The sequence below is a fragment of the Labrus bergylta genome, chromosome 4, assembly GCF_963930695.1.
Source record: "Labrus bergylta chromosome 4, fLabBer1.1, whole genome shotgun sequence".
In the NCBI taxonomy this organism is placed as follows: domain Eukaryota; kingdom Metazoa; phylum Chordata; class Actinopteri; order Labriformes; family Labridae; genus Labrus; species Labrus bergylta.
In genome coordinates this window covers 20439434-20461569 of record NC_089198.1, presented here as the reverse complement: position 1 = coordinate 20461569, position 22136 = coordinate 20439434, and the positions used below count along the sequence as shown (strand labels likewise).

Sequence of the window (22136 nt, the reverse complement as noted above, 5' to 3'; positions counted from 1 at the left end):
ACAAAGGAGAGAAAGAGGCAGCCAGAGAGGAGAGCAGGGTCAGGGACAGAAGAGGAGAGGGGACAGATACCAAATATGGTGAAATGGCGGTCTTTAAACAGGATCAAAACAACAAATCATGCTTTCAGTGTGCAATGAATATTTGAAAAGATCGACATCTTTCCCTTGAGGATTACACTATGCTTTTCAGATGCAAATTAGTAAGGCTATTTTGATTCATTACTTAAGGTTTGGATAAATGGCACTAAAGATTTATTGCTGAGAGTTACAGGTTGGCAGTGGGACGAGGTTTGCTCTATCCAATAACTCGTATCATAAAAGAGATCTGTTTAAACGGTTACCTTTTTTATTCATAGTTTTGACATCTAACTCAAGAATGAGGAGGTAGAGTGCCAGCAGTAATTACTTTTTCTTGTATCTCTGTGACCCTAAATGAATTACCTAAGTTTAGACTTAGATGCTCAGCATTTTTTGAAGTTACTCCTGAGTTGACATCTCGTTTGGGAAAGCATTTACTGGTGACATTTATTTATTTTCTAATTTCATCCCAATCTAAGTTTACACCTGTAGACATCTATGGCTTGTATGTTGAAGAAGATTTCTGGTTTATTTATTACTCCCATCAAATATAGGAAAAGAACACTAAAGCACACTTAGGATGGATTAACGCCCGAATCAAACAAAAATGTCATGTTAATTAAATACTGTATAGGTTAGAAGCAAACTTCTGGTAAAACAATATAGGAACGTAAGATCAGCTGAGAAACAGTGTCGACAGGGATACAGTGTCAACATAAAAAGAGTGGACTGCTACAGAGAGGGAGATAATGAGCTGGAAAGGGGCAGGACAGCCAGTTATGACTTCACTCGTCTGGCTCAGGGATGGGAACAAATGGAGCCTCACTGGGTAATTAAGAGACACCCAGGCCTCACTAGGATATGCCAGGCAAATGAGAGAGAGGGGGCAAAAAGGGAAAGAGGGATTGAGAATGCAACCCTATTGTGTTTCATGGAGGGATTTGGACAGTGAGGCACTGGTCTTGCGGTCTGTCCTAAGACCTTGCTTTAGGCTCTGGTTACAACACCTGCCTCCAGCTACCCCCTGTCCACCCCCCATCCCGCTCCCTGTAAAAATGAGTTATCATTATAGACTTCTGCATTATGAAAGTGCTCCTTTGCATGTTCATTTTTGCAAGGAAATATATGGGAAGGGACAGTTTTAATAGCTCATTCTTGGTGTGACCAGTCTCAGTGATGTCATGACACTTTTTGTATAAGTATAGATGGTGAGAAGCAGGTGACACTGCCTGGCAGGGCAGACTGGACTCTGTTTCAGCTGATGTAATTGTGCCTGATTGAGCTGCTCTTTGGATCATAGTATTTGCAGTTAGGTCATTGCCTCCATGTGCTCATAATGAACTGCAGTGTTATGGCCACTGTCTGTCTTCCTCTGATGTCACACAAAATGCCTTATGTGTGTGTATGTGGATGTGTGAGTTATATTCAATTTTCATTGCGAAATGCCAGTGCATGCATGTATTTTTAAGTTTATATAGGACTTACAATATACATACACGTATATAATGTATGTCTTGACGACATGTGTGCAGTGCTTTGAGCCAGAGATATTTATACATTTGGCAGACACGGTATTTATAGCAGGAAACGTGGATGAATTCTTGGTCTACTTTCTCACCCCCCCATGGTGCCTCTTCTGTCTCCCAGTGGAGTTATGGCCCGTCTATCTATGTGCATACTCAGGAGACTATACATGTATCACACATATTTGCACAGTACAGTGTACAGTCATATATAAATATATCTCACAGTATAAAATACATTTTAGTTATCATTATGGTTTGAAATGCTTGAAATGCCTTTTCATGTGTTACCACCGATTTAAAATGAACAAAAAACTAAATGTTAATGAATTAAAATGATGTCTGCTTTACTTCTTTTAGATGTGGATCTTTTGGTCTGTAAGCACCAGGGTCCATCCTGCTGCACCCGGAAGATGGAGGAGAGCTACCAGTTTGCAGTCAAAAGAGAAACCCAACACAACATTCACTCATACAGCTATGAGCTTGAGCACCTCCTCTCCGGCCACTCGGATGCCTTCCAGGGTAAGAGCTGGAACAAAGGGGCCAAGGATGGGTTGAGTTTGACTGGCTTGGGTTGTTGTTTCTGGATGGGGAAAAGATTTTGGGATTTAGTGATTCAGATATCTATACTGAACCTACCAATGCATATGACTGATACTCCACACTGGTAGTTTCTAAGACGAATACAAATTAATAACTTCAACCCACTTTGTGCCAATCTGAACTTGCGACCCCTGTGCAGCTGATTTGACTCCAAATACTTCAATGACTTTGTGTTTGTTTTCTTTTTTTGCTAAAGATATTTATTTGTGCAGTATTTTGTGAAAATAGTTTTTACCCAGTTCACCAAGGTCTCGGTAGCTGGCACGCAAGCCAGTGTGCAAGTCAGAGAATGGGCACGGCTTCACTTTCCTCTCTTCCCTGTTCTTTGGGTTTGGCAGCAGAAGAACTGTGGACAGGGATCAGTGAGGTTATACAGGAAATATAGGATATAGAGGTCTTCTTCTCAGCCTTTACTGTTTGGTTAAGAATTGTCTGTCTTATTTTGATAAAATCATGTTTTTAGAACAGCAAAACAATTACTCGAACCTTGGACGAAACTACAGTGATCATTTTTGTTGCTTTGTTTTCTTTTTCTTTTTGTGTGTATTTTTTTGTTGCATGCCTCCTTGGTAGCTCGGTCAGTTCAGAAGTCTCAAGTTCCAGATAAACAAGGCTCTGCTGTAGATTCAAAGCTTGTTTCAGTGCTGCCAAAGGGTTTGTCCTGCACCCAAATGAATAAAGCCCTGCCCAAGTTGCCCAAGCTTATCCTTTCTCTTCCTCTGGTAATTGTAGTGTCATTTAAACATATCCGATACTGACCAAATTTTTTTCCTCCTCAAAACCTCCAACACAATTCCAAGGGGGTTGGGAACAAGCTTTGGATGTTTTAGTGCTACAGGAATTTTGGTACCATGCAATTAGTTTTATACAAGACAATGGACTGCTTAGATGCCATGTAGGCAGAGCAGGGCTTTCTTGGGAGAGTAGCAACCCTACTAGTCTTGGTGTCCACTGTCCAACATGAAACTTCCATCAAATGTGAACACTTTCTGTAAAAAGAATGAAACCAGGAAACACCTATGGAGACATTATTTCAGACACTGTTGTCATTATTTCAGTCATTTTATTTGTATTTGTGATTTAGAACCCTCGTATACTGGTGCCATATAGTGTTCAATGTACTAAAACAACACTAGAATAGGCATTTCCAGTCCTTAAAAATACAACACTTCATCAGTGTTCCACACAGTTTTTCTCATTACATGCACGTTCAATGTAAAGAAGTGACTTTGTTCGAAAAATGTTCCTGGTACTTGTCCTGTTTTTTCATCATTAAGATATTTCCCTTCTTACCTCATGTCTGAGCCTGTCTGCGGAATGAAGATCAGGTGTTTCATTTTGCAGCGAAGGCCATGATGGAAAAAATACCATGGAATAACAATAGAAACTGGAGTTGATGTTGCCTAAATGATGATGTCACTAGCACCGAATCTGTAAGGCCTTCTAAGGTCAGACTCTGTGCGCTCTGAGTGCCTCTAGTGGAATGTGAAGTAGCAAAAAGCTCAAACACACTTGAAGTGATTAGAATATGATTTTGGCTGAAACCACTGGTCCTGACTTTCACACGCTATAGATGGTGGAAAATTGTTTGAGGTTAGCCTCCTTCTTCCTCCCCTTTTTGTATCTATCCAATTGCAACAAATGCAGTTCAGCACAGAGACAGTTGCCTGCAGGCTATAACTATTAATATGTTGTGTTTATTTGATAATTCTTTCATCATGTGGGCACTATTTTCTGTGTAGCTCTCCATGTGTCTATCATTCAAGTCATACAGTATATCATATAACATGTGTCCTATTTCTTCAACTCAAAATCAGTTCTGCCTCTTGGCTAAGGTAATGCCCACTAGAATGGAGATGGTGTTTGTGTGTGCGTGTGTGTGTGTCTGTCTGTCTGTGTGTTTTTGTTGGCCTGCCTTTGTTTTGACAGCCCTAAAGGCCCTACTGTGCTTTATCAGGGTTGGGAGTTGTCATGTCATGAATATGACCTCATAAACACAGACCACATTTATGAATTCTAGGAGATGTATGTTTTCCTCCAATTTTCTGAATCAGTACAATTATCAAAAACAGGTACATTCTATGCTGCAATAGCAAACTTCACTGTTATATGGTTTACTACTGAGACACGGCCAAAATTCCTTTGATCTCCCTAAATATTGCTGTCCACTCGTATCCTGTGACGTCCACAACAGAAATTGTACAGGCAGGTTACAGGTTTTTACAAATCCACTCACCTCCCAAAAAGTATGTATCAAAACTTTAATGACATTAATTGATCTCACAAGTAATTCCTTTAATCATCAATTGAATCGTATTAGCTGTACTGCTTCAACTCCTACACTAAAGCATGACAAGAGATGCATTTCATTTTTGCTTTCTCATTTTTAGGCTGACAGCTGAGTTTTCCCCCTGTAATTCGTGGAGAATTTCTGCACTCCCTTTGTCTTTTGGGAGCTTGTTCTGCCATTGTTTAGCCAGGAGAGAGCCATAACCATGTGTTGCAGTAGCTGAGTTCCACGATAGCGAATAGCAAGCTGTTTTTTTGCACAAGCAGAGAACAGTTGATTGGCTGGGGACTATGTTTTGACCTTGTAGTGGATGTATGATGGACCTGAGCCAAAATTCAGTGAAGTTCTCTTACACACCAGACTTAGTGGTGTTCTTCATTCAGAGGGTACATACTAGTTTGGAGCCAGTTGCAGTAGTCTAGTTGAGAGGGACAGTTCACCAAAACCTCTGCTGCCTCCCCTCCCGGTTTTGTGGAGATTGCATGTGTGGGTTGCAGTGATGGTGGTAAAGAGGGACAGCTGAGCTTGAGACACCACAGAGTTATGAATGGTAATAGAGAAGCATGGATGAGGGAAGGCTTCCTTGGAAGTCAGAGCAGCTTAATTATGTGAGTATAGGATTCAGATTAGACCACCAAGAGATGTCAGCCAGACATGCTGAGATCTGTGCTGCCATGTGAGACTGGGGAAAACCAGTATTAGCTGAGTACATAGAGATACAGCAGGTCAGCCAGCTTTGTATCCTCTCTCTACCAAACACACCAACAAACAGAATTGCCTAATCCTTGTCATAGTTGACAGGTAATGGATGTTGGGGCTTGATGGTGAGTTGGTGTCAAGCATAGAGGCCAGGCTAAGCTGGGTCACCTTAAAGCTGCCATTAAGGGCTTTGGCCTGTCAGCCATCTTGATTGGCTGAGAAAAAGTTGAACAGTTGGATTAGACTCTTCAGTATATGTATTTGTATATCTGTTTGGCCATAATACCATCTAATTCATAGAAATATTGTGTTACACTCCTTTAGTTTGTTTCAACAAGCACCCATATGAATTTCTTGTTCTGTCTAATATGCTTGAATTTCTCATGGCAATCCAATTTAGTTGTGTGTGTGTGTGTGTGTGTGTGTGTGTGTGTGTGTGTGTGTGTGTGTGTGTGTATGACAGGTGGAATTGATGAGCAAGTATCTGGGTGTGCTGTATACTCACACTGCTGGGGAGCAGATGTCAAGAAAATGCTGACACTTCTGATCACTAGTGTCACTGATATGAGGGGCCGTGTCCCACAGTTAAAGGCCATGACATCTGTGTTTGTGTGTCTGTGTGCAATGTGGGTGTTTGAGCATTTGTCCGTGTGCATCTTGATCATCTTGTATTTGTGCATACATGTGTACCAAAGACACGTGAGCATGTATAATATTTACCACCCTGGCAAGTCACCATGACTGCCTCAGGGCTCAAGTTCTTGTCACAGGAAATGGAAAAGGCTTTTCAGAGGAATGAATTCTCCTGGCCTGGATAGCTCGCAATCATCAATGAAAGTGCGTCGCATTTCATACTTTATGTGCCCTTCAAAGAAGGTACAAGGAGTTCATTTGAGAAAGCGTGACAGTGTGAGAGAGACAGAAAAGAGAAAGAGGCCAACGCAAGGACGATGCCTTTCCTTTTGGAGGCGACATAATTAGCTGATCCTTGTCTCATCATCCAGGAACTCTCCAGACCCCCCCTGTCTTGGGAGACAGTGTGTGCATGAGAGTTTGCAAGGAACAAAGTGATCAAAAACCACGACCTGAGGCACAGGGACACTTGAAGATATTGAAGCCAGAATGAGAGGACTCTGAGAAGTGAAAAGCGAAGTGAGAATCTCAGAGTGTATGCTTTGTTCTTTTCCAATAGGATTTCACAGGTGACTGATTTTACATATACATGATACATAGCCTAAAGCCTTACTGTTCATTAACCACCTTGGATTAAACCCATTTGAAAATTCCTTTGCTTTCCACACTTTGACTGTCAGGATCTTCCTGGGTGGCTTACATAACACATCCATGTCAAAGCAACAGTCTTTGTTATAATATAGTGATGATATCTTTTATATATGGGGCTATGTGTGTCTGGATATCTGTGTGTGTGTGTGTGTGTGTGTGTGTGCAAGTGACAGCACTGATGAATCACTTGGCTGTTGTGTCCTATCTTAATTCTTTCATCAGACAAAGGTCCTATCTATATTGCCATCTCCCTGCACTCGTCTGGAAGTTCTCTCACTCATTTGGCCTGTGATCTTTTTAGCCCTTCCTCTCTCACATCATAACTTTAGCACTTCGTGTCTGCGTGTACTTTTCTCTGCAGATGTTTTGACCGACAGAGTTATTGCTCCAGAGGCTGATGCTTGGACACAGGATGACATTGCACTGCACCATGAGCTCATGCTCAAATTAGGGAGGATATCCGGAATCCATCCCTACACGTCTCATTTAATCACACAGGGCGGAGGGAGAACATGTTTATGGACCCAATAGTGGAGCGAATACATTTTTTTTTTTTTTTCCAGCTAACTGCGCCTTTCCAGTCTCCTGAGAAGTAGACATGACACACAAGGGCAGGATGCGTTTCCCTTCAGCATTTGCAGGACTCTGGATCGCTTGGGAATAGAGGGAAAGAACAAAGCAAAGGAGGGAGGAGGGAGTGAAAAAGTTTAAAGCCTCTTGCGGTCATAAAGTCACACTCAAAGCTTCCCTAATTACCTCTGCTTTTCATCTGCACCTCTCACATCAGCATGAATGTGTGAGAACCCAGAGGAGTGTAGGGAGTTAAGCATAGAAAGTGAGGATACAATTATGAGATGGAGGGAGGGCTGATGGTTAAAGTAAGGTTTGAATTAAGTGAAAGTGTGCACAGGTGTGTGCAAGTTTTTCGTTTGTTAAGAAGGATCACTGAATAACAGGTATTGTCCCTGTAGATTTGCTGTATGCTGCAATGCTCCCTCTGTCTTCCTGAGTGTCTCTCTCTCTCTCTCTGTCTGTGGCCCATGCTTTGTCAGCAATGGTTGCTTAACAAGAACATGCTGGGTTTGGGCAGGCAACATGCCAACTGCTTTCTTGCTGGCATGTGCGCTGCGGGGAATCTTCATCTCTCAAAGATAACCAAGCTGCCAAGAATGCACTCCGCAGAATGAAACCATAAACACAAAACTCTCCCCAGTCTTCTTCACCCCAAGAATTTTCCTTTCATTTTTCTTCCTCATTGTTATTTTGCTCCCCACCAGCCCCAGTCTTCCTCACCAACCATGCGTGTTCCCCAATATTGCTTCAAATGCCTAAACAAATATGAGGTCTGTGTAGATTAGCCTGCCGCCAGTCTCCAAAGCCATAATTTGACATATTAGCATGAAATGAAACTGAGAAAAAAATGCCCCTTTATATCTCGCCAATGCCGTCTTGTTCTCACAGAATAATTCTCTACTTCACAAAAACTGTTTCTGACACTGGCTTTTAGCTGTGCCCTCAACAAACACTTCAGTGTAGACTGAGTTAATCTGTGTCCCTTCTATTGTATGAGCTTGATGTCCAGGCAGGAAGTTTCTTGGTAATCAGACAAATTTGCATCTCCTGGGGCTTGTTCTCTGTCCAAGAGAATTTGGCTTTTCTGGAGCACAATCTGTCTGTCTGACTGATGGGATTTGTTTTCCACCGCAACTGATTGGTCCAGCCTGGCCTTCTCCTGTGTCCTGTCTGACTCTGCTGCCCCTGTCCTTACCAGACTGATCCTAAAAGCCGTAAAATGTGTGTGTGTGTGTGGCCCTGAGTATACCTTTGAGATATAGTTGTGCGTAAGCAAACAGTAAATCCTTTACAGAACATGTATGAAAACCCCAAAATTGATGGGCTACTCCAATAACTTAGGAGACATGATGGTGGATTTGATAGAAAATAATTCTCAGAAAATCAAGAGAGAATTAAGATTTAGCGTGAGAGAAAGCCCTCAAATCGGCCAGACTTACAGATTTACTTCCATCCAAGGCCTCTGGGAGATCAGGGCGTGTGCTTAATATGTGCTTAAAATGCACAAGTGGGTGAGCAGCGTGATGTACATGCCTCTGTGTCATGACTAACACTTTAACTTCAGCCCAGAGTAGGTTGGAATTGGCTGTTCTTCTACACTCTCAGCACCAACTCACTTCATCACTCAGTCAACTCACTTTGCTCAGCCTGTGTTGAACACTCCTTTGCCTCCTTCCTTTCTTCCTCCTCGCCTTTATGGCTCCTAAAGCACTCTTAAGGAGTCCCATGGTATGCTTTATTCACTGACTGACGCTCCAGTCATGCATCCATTTGAGTGTGGAAGCACAACAAATAGGAGAAATGGACAGACAAAATTGTTTTCTGATTGTGCCTAGCCTTGTCCCATTTGTATAACCCATAATGGATTATGATTACTGCTGTATCGTCTGCCAAAAATGAACAGAGGATTTGTACACGTATGCTCTCCAACCTACCACAACTGAATAATTCATTTGGTTTGAGTATTATGATGAGATTTTTCCTTTAAAAAATATATTTCTATACATACATTTTGATTATTCTGTCTTTTCCTTTAATTGATGTTAAGCCCACATATTTTGTGTTGTGTTTAATGGCATAGGCATAAAAGGTTTTTAGGCCTTATAAAAGAGTCGTTTTGGCCCATAATTGAAACAATACATAAGTGACCCGCTTTATGCTCCATTCATAATAAAAACTGAAAACAGGGGCCACACCTGCTAAGAAAAGTGGAAAATACTTCATTAGACTCCCTTTCATCTTAGATTCCTTTCACACCTCAGTCAGCTCAACCGTCTGTTTCATGTTGATCTTTGGTTAGCTTAAATGTTTCCTTTCCCTTTTCATATAGTACAGTCTCTGTCTTTGGCCCTCTCTGTCCATTATTAGTTTTCACTTACACGACGACTGATTTCAGCGTATCAGTCATCAATCAGCTTTTCATTTAATGGCATCAGTTTTTTAGTTGCACTTTTTAAAGGCCCCAGTCTGCAGACTAATAAGCTACTGGCAGGTGATTTGGCATTGCAGGAAACTTAGTTTTTCTAATTCTAATTCTGCTCTTAATTCCTTTTCGGTGTACCTTACTCCATTCTGCAGATCAAAACAGTATTTCACAACAGAAATAATTAAACATGCAAGTAGCAGAAGCTGAAATAAAAATATGAGCTTACAAACTATGGTGTATTGATGCTAATGCTTTTCTAAGAGTGAGAAGTCATACTTGTTGTAGCTTGAAAAGTTATCGGTGGTTGTCTCTTTTATGGCACTTTGTGCTGCTCCTTAGCGCTACAGTATATCAAAAGAGACAGTGTGATTTATGTACCAATAAACAAAAGAGAAATGGGGAGCTTCTGTAGACCTATGGCCCTTATAATGACTAGGACCAGCGGTGCTGTCCATCAGTCTGTCAACAGTCTGCCCTCAGGCTGGCCCTCTACATCTCCCCTTTATGGTATTAGCCATTTGAACAACCCTCCCCTGCACCTCCCTCAGCCCCTCAGCCCCTCACCCACTGCCCCCTCTGTCTCCTCTGTCCCCGTCCTTCTCTCGTCTGCTCATTCCCGTGGCTTCGATCATGTTTCCCTACTTTGGCCAGAGCAAGGAGCAGTGATCCCCCCTGTTCAATCTCCACCTCTGCTGCCCCCCAAGCCCAGCCTTCCTTCCCACCACAATATAGCCTGGTGCACCCTGAATGCCCCTGGCATCTGTGGAATTGTTTATGTTTCAGAGTTTTGATATAGCTTGGCTGACTTTTTAATTACAGGAATGATGATGGATAGATGGGGCGCTTGCCCCAACCCCTCCACTTCCTCCGTCACCTCCTGTCCTAGCTCTCAAGCTCATTATGCCACCTGTTAGCACCCTGATAGGCCAAGACAAGTGCACTAGGACTTGTTTGTGCAAACACATTTATGATTGCTTATATGCTTATATTTCCCAGTGGCTTGTGGAGTCACAGTGATTTGGCTGGGGTAGAGCTCCCCAGTTCTTGTAGATCAAATTTGCATGGACAGCATGTCTGTGCGTGTTGCCTGACAGATGAGTCATGCTCCCACTTTAGACTTCAGACGTGTGATTTTACCACACAAGTATGATGAATCAACAGATTGATTCATTGAATTATTAATAGTTTCTTACTGTTAAACAGTTTGCTGGAAGGTTAGAGGCTGGAGGATAGTGTGACATTGCAGCTCTCATCTGTAACCTAAGATGACCATTGCAGAGTGCGGGTGATGGCCTTATGTATAGTATTCCTACTAATTAAAAGAAGGATATATAATCTGCACGTGTCACTGTGTCATATATCTGTATGGTGACCTGTCTGAAACCCAAGCCTGTGTGAGGATTAAAATGCTCTGCTCTGAGAAGATGGTTGGTCAGGTCCAGTCAGGACTGATTGCCAAGATAGCAAGGGCCCACAGCTCTACGGTATGAGAACAGTGTCTCCTACCTCATTATCACAATATTACCGCATCTTCCGGCATGCATATACTCACACTGACTTTCATAAGCCTATATGCACGTTAAGAATACACGTGCGCTAATACTTGCACTTATTAAAAGATGCTCATGACACAGAAACATTCCAAGCCTCTAACTCAACGGGTATATAATGGGAGGCGAGCCCACACCGAATCTACATCCGATCTATTAAATCTACTGCAACCTCAGACATATTTCATGAAAAGAAAATGTATATCATTTTGTTTAGCCATATTAAAAAAAAAACACCCCACCATGCCCCCTATCTCAACATTTAAAAATCTTGATCTGATGGGAAAAATCATGTTATGATTCCATTTGGTAAAAAGTGAATAAAAGAAAATATAATCTTAAAAGGCTATATAACAGTTATTGCATGCACTTGTTTTTTATTTAGCTGGACACCTTCCGGGAAATAGTGACTGTGACTTTGGTTTTCAGAAATTCTGCATTGCTAGACTTTAAGGAACACATTGTCATGGTCACCGAGTCATTAATTTGGTGTTTAATCTTGTCCACAAGTTGGCGCTACATGTATAATATTGTAAACCCCTTTACTGTCAGGCTTAATGAATTTTAATACCACCGCTAGGAGTCACCAAAGTGAGGAATTTTCAACTATTACATAAAGGGGCTTTAGATAATTGATAACAAAAGAGGTTTACTGCCACTACAGCAACTGCAAATACAACTTGTCAGACAGTACTAGTACTTTGTCTAACATCTATATACTGTACACTCTTACCATGTTAATCTGTGCCACATGATTTCTGGCATCTCCTACTCAAACTTTGACAATGCTGCCCAGTAAGACACAAACAGCTGTACATGCATCTTTCTCAGTATGAGAGGAGCCAAGAAATGAAGAACGGCATAGCTGTGTATCAGTACTTCAGCTTTTCAACACATAGCTCCTCATTGCTGAACCTGGTGAGCCAAGAGAGCGGCCTTGTCATAGTGGTGATGAAAAAGTATGGAATAATATCCTTCACCTGAGTTATAAATACATATTCAGTTTAGGACTCTGCAAGACAGATGCCTTCTCTTCTTCTTTTGTATCTGGTCCATACCTTGTTTATTTCAATAACAGAGCATTTCAGTCCACAGACAAAGCATGCCTGGTCACTTATTCCTCTATAGTTAGCTTGACAATGATGTGTTTTGAATCTCAGACCTTTTAGGACTTTCAAGGAAATGAAAGATAATTGCATCATGCAAAAAAAAGCCTCATTCCACCCGGTTTTCATTTCCAAAGGGGCTAACTGAAGGCCTGTGACAAGGTAATGATAGCCACCCACAACTGTGTGACTGAATGGAGTGTGGTCACCTCGAGACTCAGACACATTGGTCAGACAGACAGAACAATCAAACCAATTGACTGTCATGTAATGAGGGTTTCTTCTTTTTTTGTATTCACCCTGTTTCCTGGTAGTGAAATGTGAAGAGAAACCCACAAGCATTTTGCTTGATTTATCACCGATTGAGGAGCAATCTCAAACATTTGAACGTGGGCGAGAACTCGATGGAGAACAGAATATGATATTGAAGATGAATTCAACATGGGAACCATATTTTGTCTGCTAGAGGGAGTGTAGAGAGGAAGAAAGGTGGACTGTTGTCCTCCTGTGCATCCCGGGAAGGACATGTTTGAAGTAACGGCCATGGAGAGACAGGGAATTGCTCAGGACCCAGGGGCCAAATGAATCCAGATGTCAGAGCATGTTCACAAGGTGGAGCCCACTTGTACGGTAGTTGTTTCCCTTGTTCAAGAGTTCAGTCGCTTCTATTAAGTTCGTTTTTTCCTGGCGGTCTCCCACTCTCTTTCCTCTTTTTTCCTCTTTCGTGTTCTCTCTCCCTCTGTCACCCTCTTGGCAAAGGAAAATAAGCTTTTTTAACAAGTACAGAATGTCTAAAGGATTTAATGATCCTGACGTAAACCTTTTTGAAAGATGTGTATCCAGTTATGGTGCTTAAGAGAAGTATAAGACTGAATTCAAAAAAATATGTTTTTGTGGAGAAACTGTGTCTGTCCCTGCACACGCCTCCCAGAGAGAAAGATTAAACCATGGCATTTCTGAGCATGATAATTCTATAATAACATTATGTAATCCTGTGTAACCTAAGGCTGTCAGTACATCTTGCAATGTACATTTCTTGTGGCTGTTGAGCCTTGCGACCTGGCAAGCAGTCACGCAGACAGACCTCACACTGGTAACAAACTCTGCAGCCTTCATCTTAGGAGACACCAAAGAGGAATCCAAATTTAAAATCCAACTTCCAACTCAATTCAATGCTTTTTCATCTTGGCCCCTTTTGGTCCATTGGTCTCTTTTTGCTTTTCAAATTTGTATGCTCTTTTTGGTCTGTCTGTCTGTCTCTGGCTGGAACATCTCTGTCTTGCCACAAAATCCCCAACAGAGCATTACTTTTCATTGTCTGTCTGCTTTATTTCTGTCACACGCAGTCTTTCTCTTTAAGAAACCCAAATACACTACAGTTGAAAATCTTGTGGATGTGGGAGAAACTCTGAAGTTTCATGAAGCTTGTTACTGGTGCATCGCAAATCAGTTGTGCCTTTTAATGGCCAGTGGGGAGTCCCCGTGTGTCACAGACAGCGGTAATATTAGTGCAGCTGTTGAGGAGGACATGACTGTTGTTATCCTTCTGTCTGTGAACTGGGAGGGGCTGGACACACACAGGCACACACACAAACACACACATACTTATTTGGTTACAATCACTGTAGGGAGATAAAATATCAATGACAAAGTTAAGGAATTTCTAAGTGTAAACAATGAGCAGACAAATTAAAAAAACAAAACCCATGATTGATTATGTTGGTTAAGCATGCAACATTCCCATACACTTTAGGCTCATACTTATTTTTTTCATTGCATGTATGTGGTGTTGGTGTTGGTGGGGGTATATTGGCACCCTCCTTCTCCTGTCTCAATTTCTGTACAGTTGCTACTGCTCCTTCATGTCCTGGCATGCTTTTAAGCTGACATCACACCCCATAGGAGAGTGTTGTGTCCATGCGCATATTCACACTCATGTGCACATGTACATACAGTCCTACACAGTTGCATATAGCAGAACTGTTGAGAGTTGCTGTGAAGAAGAACAGACGCGAAGGCTTCACGATGAAGTGGACAGCATGTGAAGGAGATATTGAGACAAAATGATGAGCGAGGATGTTCTTGATGATAAAAGTGGTCCTATTTATGGTAATCGGCCAAATCCTCCGTACCTATGTGACTGTATTTGTAAATGGGGGAAAAAAACCTCCAAGTAGGCTCTTATCAATAATAGATCATGTCAATGAGCTCTCACATGTGTCTAGACTGAGAGAATGTTGGAGAAAAGATGACCTGTTAAGATTTGGCCCTGCTTACCCTCTGCCATTCTGTCTCCACCTTCTGTTACATTGCCTTACATAGCAGGAAGTGACACTTCATTGGCACTAATACAGCCTCTACACTGACATCATTGATTGCCTCACAGCTCCACAGGCTCACCAGGAAATGATACAAGATCTAAATAACTAAAATGTTGAGTGTGTTTATGTGTGTGGTAGGCTTGTGGCATGTCAAACACCCCTCTAGAATCTGGAAGATTCACTTTTTGTCACAGAAAATGCGGTGGATTACTTATGCAATATATCAGGATTCAATTAAATTCTTCTTCTCTCTAGGCAGAGACTTGTCTCCCTAATATATACTTTTTGGGGTGATGTCTTTATGCAGAGTGATTTCCAGCCACACACAACTTGACACGTTCTTCTCAACCAATCTAACTGAAACACTCAAGCCAAGGTTAGCTGGCTTGGAGCCAGAATGTGGATATCTGTTTGCATTTTAATGCCTTAACCATTTAATGGAGAGCTTATAGATGATTTCATCAGGATTTATAATGTTCCTCCCATGAAATGTCATCTGCTCTTGTTTTTTCTTTCCCTTATATCTGTGCTTTTCTTTCTGCTTTCTCTGCAGACATGTTCCAGTACCTTCTCTCCTTTTCTCAAGGCCACCTGAGCTCTCTGTTGGAGGGAACCTACTCATCCCTGTCCCGCCATGCCCTGCCCCATGTTAACCAACTCTTCTCCTCACTCTCTCTCTACCTCCGCGGGGCCAACGTCTCTGTGGAGGCATCTGTTCACGATTTTTTTAACAACCTCTTCCCGCTGGTCTACACTCGGCTCATCAATCCAGGCATCGATGGCAGCATGACCACGGCCAGTGAAATGGGCGACTGTCTCCGCATGACCAGGCAGGACGTCAACCCATTTGGGCCTCACCCAGCGGTCATGGCCCAAGCTCTGGCTGGGGCACTTGGAGCTGGCCGACAACTGGGCCTGGCCTTGGATGAGGGTCTTGAGGTGATGAACGCTACAGAATATGTCAGCCTGAGCAAAGAGTGTGTTAAGGGCCTGGTGAAGATGGTGTACTGCTCCCACTGCAGAGGACTGACATTGATAAAGCCCTGCGTTGGATACTGTCTGAATGTAATGCGAGGCTGCTTGGCCAGCGTGTCTGAGCTCGATCAGCCTTGGAGGAGGTATACCAGCCTGTTGGAGCAGCTAACCCACGCCATGGCTGGACACCACAGCCTTGAGCTGGCACTTCTCGGGGTTAGGGGCTACGTTAATGAGGCCTTGCTCTACGCACAGCTCCATGGTCCACTCATCACTGCAACAGTAAGTAAATCCTAGACAAATAGCTTTGATGGCAAATGCAAATGCCTCCAAACCTATTTGTTTAACATCATTGTTTCATATATGTATTTTGGAAATGTCCACTGTATTGATTGGAAAGGTTTTACAGCCTGCTAGCAGGTTTTGGGCTATAATTTTCCACTACTGCAACAAAAACCTTTCGCACTGCATAAATGTTTTCGCAGTGACGAAATCATTTCGAGAAAAATGATGTTGATACAAAAAAGAAGTTCATTCTCTCCTCTGAAGACATGCAGGTTTAGCTTACGCAAAAAGGGATACATTTTCCAAAATTGCACGGCCACTTAAAATCAAATCAGGGTTATATAGGTTGTGACTGCATGGGAATATTATAAATTCCTCATTGATTTTGATTAAAATGAGAAAAGTGGTTGTTAAAATAGGGATTTATTGCAGTTACATGTGTGAGTACTTCCATATGCCTTATGCTAAATGTGGTTTGTTCTTGGATGCTCACAACTTGGAGACAGTTTCATGAAAGACTGCCAGAAAGTTGTTCAACTGAATACTGTAGTTAAATCCATAGTGCAAATTGGGCTTCTTCTAAACAATATTATCTTGATTTGTAGTGTTAGGGTCACAGAAGGCATTGTGGTAAGACTAGACTAAATAAACATAATGGTTAGGGTTGGCAGTTTTGTTTAATTCGCTCCTATTTATTGTGGCTTTAAAGCTAAAGATCAAATCTCTATAGTAAAGCGTCTAATCTTTTACATATTTAGACATGCAGTGTAATAAATAGCACATATCTGATGTCATACGCTATGGCTGTAGCGCTGCTTGCATGTCTGAAGTCAGCTTTACCAGTAAATGCAGTATACTTAAGATCCTTATCTACTCATTTTATACAATACTTTTTTCTGCCAAAATTTCAAGTTAGAGTCCAGCATGTGGGTGTAAGGTGACTTGAGTCATACACCAGGGCGCGGAAGGTGATTAGGAGAGATTTTTGTGCGTCATCAGGAAAAGCATGACTAAATTCTCTGGAGCATGTCAGTCCCAATTGAATCTCCCTCTCTCCTCTACATTTCAGAGATGGTTGATGATGCAGTTTATATGCACTGGCTGTTTTTGAATTAATCTAAGAGCACGTATAGATTTAGGTCTCAGAGCATGGATGAGCCAAAGTGTTCAGAATATTAACCTTTAGCTGGCCTCTTTTAACTGACAAGGTGGCTGCACTCCACTTCAGTGAAATGTGGGAATAGCCTGTAATATTATTACTGTTTGTTCTATGTTATACTCACCCCAACTTACTCCATCTTATTATTTGGCTATGATTATAAGTTTTAGATATGAGTTTTAGTGATTCATATCCTGTCCAAACGTTCAGTTGCGTAGTTGGACAACGGCTTTGTGTGATATGAATATTGTACCAAAGAAGGGAAGGACAATGCTTCAATGTTGACAGGGTTATGTAGACTGCAGTTGTTCCATAATATCTTTAATGGGACCACTTGTGGACAAGTCGATACTGGAACTGTTCCCAGAACTGTAAGAAAACACTATAGAAGCCATAACGTGCAAGCTGCTTGTGGATTCAACTTTGAATTTGCTTTTTCTCTTTTTTTGGCAGCAAGTTTTTGACTTCTAATAAACTATTCTCACAGACTGTTAATCACTGTATTGACTCACTAGAGTTACCAAAAGGTTATCTCTCTCTTCCCACTTAAACCAATGCACCAAGCAGGGCCCTGCTGGGTCAGTATGAGTTACTACACTGCAGACACAGAGACAGAACTGTATGATTTCTCCATCCAACTCCTTGCAAGCAAACAATATGTTCTCCCTAAATTTTAAGTAACAGAGAATTACTGGAAATAATACAATTGAAGTTGTAATATTTTGGCTTAGTTTCCCTGACAACAGAGCTTGTAACTTCAGATCTTAAGTTTGTGTTGACAGCTTCGCTTCAGCATATTCAGGCACGATGGATACAAGAGTGTTCTCTCTCACTCTCTCATTCTGATTTTCTCTCATAAAATCCATGACAAGGTTTTCAATCTCACAGCATATCTTTGCAAAGCAAGTTTTTTTCTGCAAGTGAAGTCTCATTCAACACCAGAGACATCTTTAAAAAATGGTCATCTTAGAAATTGGAAAAACACATTTATTATGTGCAGCAATAGAGGAAGAATGCTGGCTGTGTTATTAAATGTGACTTATTTGTAGTTAGTGGGCCTTACTATTTAAAATCACTTTTTTAAGGTTGAGCCTGAATGATTTTACATTCAACACATATAGACACATCCAGATGCACAGATTCATATTCACATTTTGTACTTGTATTCCAACATACATGCTTGGATACAGAGAAGTTGCCAGGTCCAAAGTTTGACTTCACGCAACAATTCAGAGTGAGATCTAGCTTGTATTTTGTGCGTGTGTGCATGCTTGATATTCATGGGTGGCAGGCGAGCTTGGACCTGTGAGTTCAGCAAGGGAACAAGTAGGACGGAATTGAAAGGGTTCCAGCAAGGCCATACAAACTAGACCCAGCCAGCTGGAAGAAAGGGAATGGAGAATTGTTGATGATAAAGGAGGTGGCCCCCAGTCGGACACTGGTGGCTTCCAGTTTATGTGCTCTCTTTTCTTCACGCAGCCATTCAGCGAGACTAGAGTGCAAACATGATCACCTACGTTTACTCATTCACAATACACACAGAGAGGCACACACTTGCCCAAACATAGAGTAGCGCACATCTCTTTTGCCATGTCCTTACAGGGACCCATGGCCTTTTTAAATCATAGTATGTTTTCATAAAGCCACAGTGGCCTGTCAAGGAAAACTGTTGAGTCTCCAGAGAACAACTACTGTGTCAGCGTAGCCACCTTCACCCTTACACCTCCATACGCCCCCTCCGAGACATACACCCAAATTTTACCACCTATTATTTTTACTCTCCTACTGCAGAGAAAATAAAAGTGCACATACCGAGTTTAACCTACTGTTGATTCTTCTAACTTGTGCTGTATGTTTGAGGTTAAGCACAAAGTAACCCTGTTTTCTGCCGAGTCGGAATATTGTAAAGAGTTGATATTAAAGGAATTATTGTGACTGTGTGGTTTTACACTGGGATATTATCCCAACCCATTTTGTGGTTGCTTTCTTTCTCACTTACAGAGCTGCAGACTAGACAGAGTCTGCACTATATGCTGCAGTACGTCATAGGGTAGGACCTGGGTCAAAACATATACCGTACATACACACGCATACATCGGCGCACAAAATGCATGTATCAGGTTTTTAGAAGTCCAGTAAGAAGCCTAGATGTGTGGCCCACCCTGTGACAATACCAGCAGCAAGCGTTAGACTGAAAGGCAGCTATTGATAGTTATGTGGGGCAATAGAGGGATAGATTCTGTTTTAACACATTCCTGCTCTTATTGAGATGGAGCGTGAACGTTGGTCTAAGGGAAGTGGTTATGGTTATGGATATTGGAGGAGCCTGGGGCTGGATTATGTCAAGTAGACACAATTAGGAGAAAATTGGAAAATGTCCAGTAGAAGTGGCTACTCTTGATGGGCCCCTGTAGAAATGGGAGCTCCTATGTTTGGTGAGGTTTTCTTTCTCTGAATGCTGCCCTGTTGAATTCTTCTGAAATGTTCTCCCTGCAGAGTCAACTGTGACCGGGAGGCCACAGACTGCTGTTTATTGACATGGTCATAAAAATGATATGGCTCATATGACCTCTGGGGGGACTTTTATATCTTGTACTTGCAAAAGATGAGTAGACTTTAAAATACTCTGAACTCATAGAAGCATGTATTCACTCAACCCCTCAGTACTTCAATCCCTCAGTTGATCACAAGATCTTTGCTTGTGAGAAAATAGTGCCAGTGCTCCAGATTAAAGCAGTTTATACCCAGGTCTACCTTATCCGCTTGTCGGTTTTACCCCAGCTTCTCATTACAGTCTTCTGGAGGAATGATAATAGCAGCCTGGGCCTTAAGATAATGGAAACTATAGTGGGACCACTGGAGGGTTTCCATTCACCATGGTGGCACCTCAGTATACTGCAGCAGCTTACATTGAAATAACTTTCTCTTTTATTTTATTCCACAATTATATAAAGAATATCACTGGTGGGAAAACAGACTTTGTTGTTATCACATTTTTTTTCCCCTGTTCAATTCTCTGCAACCCTTTATTTTCATGATTTCAGAAATGTGTAATATGATGTGAACAGTCAGATATTTTGCCATACTATTAACTATGGTGTGGCTCCAAGTCATCATGGGCAATGTAGCAAATAAATTAAGATATAAAACCTCATGGCAAATTGGATTTTGATTAAAAAATAATAATAATTAGGATGGTTATTTTAACTTTACTGACCAGTCACTCCATATATTTCTTAACTGTTTCCATATGACAATGAATATTTGTACTTGGTACTAATTGCCCTCTTTCAACACCTTCTCACATTTAACACTAGTTTCTGTATTTCCCTTTTTTAAATATGTAGAGATATAAGAGTTATTGAATAAATCAGTGTTTTTACCATATTCTTAAATAGAATGATATTCAATCAATCAATCTTTATTTCTATAGGGTTACCAATTCACAAGAAATGTTATCTCAAGACACTTAACAAAAAGCGGGTAAAGACCTTACTTTACACATATTAATGGTGCTTTTACAAAATCTGGAGGATAGAAATATAACTAAGGTTGTTTTTAATTGCTGTAGAATACAAACTTGTTGAGATACACTCTGACAGTAGCTGCTCTGAATGCCTCTGAAGGTCACCTTATATAAAAGGATTATCCACACAGGCTCAGGCCTTTATGTGTGGTTTTCCGGGTCTAATATTTGAGACTGTTAGCAGAATGGTAGCTGACGCAAAATGTGCTCATGGCCAATCTATACACTTAACCCATCTTTCGAAGTTGTGTGTGCCTTTGGCACTCCGTCCAACCCTCAAGCCGACTGACTTACTCAGCAGTCCATTAGCTAATGATGGTGGCTGCAGCCCTTGATTCTCCTCAGCCACCCTCACACATCTTCTTTCACTCTCCTCTCCCCCTCTTTCAGAAAGCCTCCCGGTTGATAATATGCAGCAGCCTTCAATAAAACAACGAAGAACAATATGTCTTTTCCTTAGTATGAAAGATGCAGTTTTTGACTGTTAGCAATTGCAGTGTGATTGATTGCTGGGCCATTAAAATTGCATATGAACATAAAGCAGTGGTCCATAGTATATTATTTATCTCTGTGACCCATGACTTGGGTTGGTTGAATCATCATACGAATCCTCAGATGTGCAGTTGATTATAAGTTGAAGAAATGCTCCGAGAGGGAAAATTAAATGATGTAGGGCTTTCCATCAGAGTCTGAGGTCTGCAGCTCAGATGGACTCTTTCACACAGAATGAAAAACGGCAGGAGAGAGAGAGCGATGACAAGAAAGAGAAAGGATGGTACACAGGCGCAAATATGTGCTGATATTGCCGTTTGCAAGACTAATAAATATCTACGGCAAGGTTTGTCTCCACACGTCTTTGCTACACTGGTCACTAAAAATTGTGTGCAATAAATTTGTATAGTTATAAAAAAAAAAGGGTGACATGACACAGTGTTTGTGCTACTGCCCAATGTGTTGTCTCATCATAAAGTATGCCTTCTGTTCATTTAAAAGACTTGATATCACATTTCAACATCTGTCTTTGTACTTCCAATAGCCTCACCTGTTGTCCAGTTACCCCATGGCCTTTGGATTTTGGTACCTTCAAATTTGTGCAAGCTGCCATTATAATACCACGCATCTGCCCGCTGAATACCCACTGCATCTGTGTTATGATTTTAGTGGTGATTGCTGGTTCATTGGAAGGCTTCAAAGAGACACGTGGACTCTCTAACTTTCTATCCACGAGCTTATTTTTTTTTGCTTTCGGTGTATGTACGAGCATATTGCAGACGAGATGAACTCACTTGACCTTCCTGTGTCTCTTTTCCCTCTGTCTCTGCGGTGCAACCACACTTGAATCCTCTGAGACATCTTACCATACTTTTGCGTCTGTAATTCTCTTGACTTTGTTTACAAAGATGGACCAACTTTGTCAACAAACTCCAAAGTAACACCCATATTTACAACCCCTCAAAAAAAGAAAAAGAAAAAAGGAGAGCCTCTCATTTTTAGATCATCTGTGAGTGATTTAATCAGTGGTGAACATGCCTCGATGTGGAGAGAGAAACTCTGCGCTCTTTTTTGCTGATTGCAATCTCAAGGACTTTACTCTGTGATATACGAGTGACTGAGTCTCTCTTTAATTAGCACTGACATCATTCGGAGAAAAGTGAGAGAAAAAGACGAGAAGGAGGGGGCTGATTGACAGCGGCGGAAGAGTGAAGACGGACGAGAGAGAGAGAAAGACAAAGTGATTT

General features: G+C 41.5%; 1 protein-coding gene across 2 annotated transcripts in view; it reads left to right on the top strand.

Moving 5' to 3' along the window:
- The window catches only part of LOC109995576 (glypican-5-like), a 96218-nt gene that overhangs the window by 7359 nt on the left and 66723 nt on the right, over nucleotides 1-22136 (top strand). For both annotated transcript variants that reach the window (XM_065954022.1, XM_020649342.3), the window contains exons 2-3: nucleotides 1962-2123; nucleotides 15006-15709. In XM_065954022.1, coding sequence (XP_065810094.1) covers nucleotides 1962-2123; nucleotides 15006-15709 — 866 coding nt within the window. The remainder of the gene's footprint in view (nucleotides 1-1961; nucleotides 2124-15005; nucleotides 15710-22136) is intronic.